A 3725-nucleotide genomic window follows, 5' to 3' on the forward strand; every position below is an offset into this window, starting at 1 on the left:
GCCTCCCCCTCCCAATAAATAAATAAAACCTTTTTTAAAAAGTGAAAGGAAATGGGAAAATTAATTTTAATAGTACATTTTAACTCAATATATTATCGTTTCAACATGTAATCCATATGAAATTATCAGTGAGTTAATTTAACATTTTTATACTTAACAGCACATATCAAGTTAGACTAGCCATATTTCAGTTGCCACATACGGCTGGTTACTAATGTCGTGGACAGTGTAGCTCTAAAGACTTGACCTACATCTCTCTCCTTACAACAATTGTTTCAAACTTGACATTTTCTTTTATTTGGGGCTGTAAGAAATTAATTTAAAACAGGCTCACCAAATGGTGGAGAGTGATACCTTTCAGTGAAGGTACAGTGGGCCAAAACAAAGAGGAAAAAGAGAGATCTGAGTCAAGATAATTTATCTAAGCAAAATCTGCCTACATTCCAGTGCATTAATTTAAAACAAACTTATTTTTAACTTGAACAAATGCTATCAAATATATCTGTCAAACATAAGCGAGGAGTCACATTTCATTGGATATCATTTTTTGGATGATGCAGTTTGGAATGACATCAGTGTTAATAAAATTCCCATGGGCTTCTAAAAAATGAAAAACCTAAAAATAACGAACAACAGATTCTTTCTTCTTTCTTCATCTTCTTTCTTTTATGCCAACTGCAGGATGAAATGAGAGAAAAGGAACCGTGAGGCAGCATTAACCAGCACTAGTGACCTTCTAGGCCTATGAACAGAGCCCTGTGTCCATGGGCTCCTTCTGTGTGCTATATCTCAGCAAGGAGAAGACAACACACTTTCCTCTTGTAACCCGTGCCCTTGTGTAGAGGGTGCTCGTGCAACCCATGGCTTCAATTCTGGGATCATACCAACCTTGCCTCCCTCTGACCTGACACCATAAATCCCCCCCTGCCCCCACATCCCCACCCCTAAAGGCCATTCTGGAATTAGAGGAAATCTCTTCACCTTAAAAGCCTCTGCTCATTCCACAAATGACACTCCCTTACTCTCCCAGACCCTCAGTTTCTCTATCTACCATACAAGAATGAGGCTGTGATTATGAAATACACAGCTGTGAAAATGCAAAGAAATGTACATCTTTCCAAATATTCAAAGATAAGATATTCCTCAAGACCTAATTGCCAATTCAGTGATAAGTAATAGCCCTACGATGACTAAGTGTCTTTGGACTGTCACATAAAATATGAACATCCACACCTGAATATCTAGGTATTAATCATTGTGTGGTCCTACTTGGAATTTTTGACTTTTTGCTATTTGTATGTAATCACCTTTGCAAAGGCACTGTCTCTCCTATGAATGTCTGACTAGTGCCCAGCCAGCCAATTTCCTTACTGCTTCTGCTAACTGTTCTCTAAAGAAATATTTTTCTCAGTTACTGAGACATTTACCACTTGCTAGTAGTCTTTCAGGTAGAGGACAAAAGGCCTCACAAGAACGAAAATGAGCAACCGTGAAATATATTTCAGAATATACTGTATTTTCTATTACTAGGTACATGAGTTTTCTGTTAATGGTCTAAGCTGATGAAACTTAATTTTTAAACTAATTTTAAACAAACTTCTTAATTTATTGGGAGAATTGGGGAGGGGGGAAGGACTGTCAGTAGCAGGTAAATGCCAGGAAAGGTGGGGTGATGTGCAAAGCTATTGCGATACCTGATCGTCTGGGGCTGTTCTCTGCTGGGGCAGATCTTCTTTAGATGGGTCCTTCTTGCTTTTTGTTAAATGTGTCTTTTTCTTCCTCCCTTTCAGAGTCGTTGGCCCCTTTGGCAGGCTTCTCATACTGATATTTAGTTGTTCCTTTGGTAAAGAATAAGACAGACGTTGGAGCAGACATTCCCGATGCATAAGGACTAGTGACGCCCAGTCCTCTCCCCGAAGCAGGAGCGTAGAAGTCACTCTGAAAAGCAGAGGTGGGAAGCCTCCTCCAGGCTGATAGCTCTGCGGCTCGATCCCTTACTTTCAGGGTGACATTCTTCCCAGTCACCCTGTGCAGCTGACTATTTCTGGCCCTTCCGAGAAGAAGGGATCCGAATCATCAGGGTCTGCGGCCTTCTCTAAGGTTTTGTCAGAAATTTCTCGCAAAAAGGTTTTGCCTCAACGACACATTCTATGGCAAAGCGCGTTCACTCAACCCCTGAATATTTCACTTGTACCAGGCCCACGCGCGTCAGTTCGTAATGCTGCGGATTGAACTTTGAGACTCTGGACATTTTCAAAGCCACGCGCAGAAACGAGGTGTGCCATTGGCTGGCTCTTTTCCTTCAGGCCCCGCCCCCGCCCCGCCCCCGCCCCGCCCCCGCCCCGCCACCCGGGCGGACAGTGGCCTGTGGCTCACCCGCTACCCCGGGGCCCTCAGCTGTCTTAGTGGAAGCTGCCAGAGGGCCTCACGCTTCCTTCTCAAAAGCTGTAGGTCCCCAGGGAATGGGGCTCCCGCTCAGGCCCTCCGCCTTGGGTTTGGGGGAACCCCGGCTTCCGCGTCCCGGCCACCCGCAGGGCCCCCCGCCGCCCCCGCCCCTCGGGCACCCGGGTCCCTCCTCACCCTTGGCGGTCGCCAGGCCCTCCTCAGACTCCTCGTCCGGCTCCTCCGCCGTCTCCCAGGCGGCCTCCTCCTCGGACGAGGCCTCGGTCTCCCGGGCCGCGGCCGGAGCTGCCCACGCCGGCGGGCCTGCGGGGGCTGCGGGGTGCCAACGGGGGCTGTCGGGCTGCCGGGCCCGAGTCCGGACCATCACGCGGCCGCGGCGGGGCCGCACGAGGATGTGGTTGTTGTGGTAGATCCGGTGCAGGAGCGAGTGCACCAGGTCCAGGAACATGAAGCGGAAGCCAACCATTGGGAACTGGTGGGCGTCCACAACGATTTCCAGACCCTCCTCCTGCTGCTCCTCCCCGTCCTCGTCCGCCGGCCCGAAATCCGAGTCGTCGTCCTCGGCCTCCGCGCTCACGCCCGCCGGGCCGCGGGCCAGACCCAGACCCAAGGCAGCCTCCCCGAGGCCTCCCACGGGCCCCTCCACTTCGGACACCTCCATCGGGGGCAGCCCAGAGTGGAGGGTCACCTCCATCTCGGGGGACCAGGACTCAAGGGCCACCTCCATCCCGGGGGGCCTGGACTCGAGGGCCACCTCCATCTCGGGCAACCCGGACTCGAGGGCCACCTCCATCTCGGGCGACCCGGACTCGAGGGCCACCTCCATCTCGGGCAACCCGGACTCGAGGGCCACCTCCATCTCGGGCAACCCGGACTCGAGGGCCACCTCCATCTCGGGCGACCCGGACTCGAGGGCCACCTCGGGCCCCGCCTCTCCAGCCACCTCAATCTGGGGAAACCCGACCCCAGGGGCCACCCCATTGCCACCTCCGGCCTCCGGGGACCCTGCCCCCACAGCGCTCGCGGGGCTATCCTGGCCAGGGGCCTGGCCGGGATCCCCGGAGGAGGACATGGCGACAAGCAGTACCTCCGTGGGGCTGCGACCGGGCTGAGGCAAAGCCAACCGCAAAGATGGTGGCCGCCGAGGGGGCTGCCGCTGTCCGGAGGCCGTGGGCAGCGGGCCCGACGTGAGGTGGACGGGGAGGCCGAGGAGCCGGCCACAGAGGGGACGACAGTCTGCGGCGGTGCCTGTGGAGGCCCGCGACGGGAAGGGAAGGGGGCGGATGTCGCCAGCGGCCCACCCAGGCCTCCCCTCGGGTAAC

General features: G+C 53.4%; 1 protein-coding gene across 2 annotated transcripts; it reads right to left on the reverse strand.

Annotated features, from left to right (window-relative positions):
- Positions 1 to 1700: 1700 nt before the first annotated feature.
- LOC116882155 (cancer/testis antigen 47A-like) lies at positions 1701 to 3478 on the reverse strand. 2 transcript variants are annotated; one of them, XM_032882376.1, is made up of 3 exons: positions 3273 to 3478; positions 2581 to 3140; positions 1701 to 1838 (listed from the first exon to the last, which is right to left on the reverse strand). In XM_032882376.1, the coding sequence occupies exons 1-3, from the start codon at positions 3473 to 3475 to the stop codon at positions 1735 to 1737; spliced, it is 867 nt and encodes a 288-aa protein (XP_032738267.1). In that variant the 5' UTR covers positions 3476 to 3478; the 3' UTR covers positions 1701 to 1734. The 2 variants fall into 2 exon arrangements, with proteins under 2 accessions (XP_032738267.1, XP_032738266.1); XM_032882375.1 differs by having other exon boundaries at positions 2581 to 3223; positions 3323 to 3353.
- Between the last annotated feature and the right edge of the window lie 247 nt (positions 3479 to 3725).

This window comes from Lontra canadensis, unplaced genomic scaffold (assembly GCF_010015895.1).
Source record: "Lontra canadensis isolate GAN:19392208 unplaced genomic scaffold, GSC_riverotter_1.0 scaffold81, whole genome shotgun sequence".
Lineage (NCBI taxonomy): Eukaryota > Metazoa > Chordata > Mammalia > Carnivora > Mustelidae > Lontra > Lontra canadensis.

Bases quoted from the DNA above. Each gene is read 5' to 3' on its own strand.
- LOC116882155 (XM_032882376.1), bottom strand. From the start codon at position 3,475: ATGTCCTCCTCCGGGGATCCCGGCCAGGCCCCTGGCCAGGATAGCCCC. The intron at 3,141-3,272 runs GTTGCCCGAGAT...CCTCGAGTCCAG, and splicing joins GAGGTGGCCCTCGAGTCCGG to GCCCCCCGGGATGGAGGTGG. The intron at 1,839-2,580 runs GTGAGGAGGGAC...TCTTTACCAAAG, and splicing joins GGGCCTGGCGACCGCCAAGG to GAACAACTAAATATCAGTAT.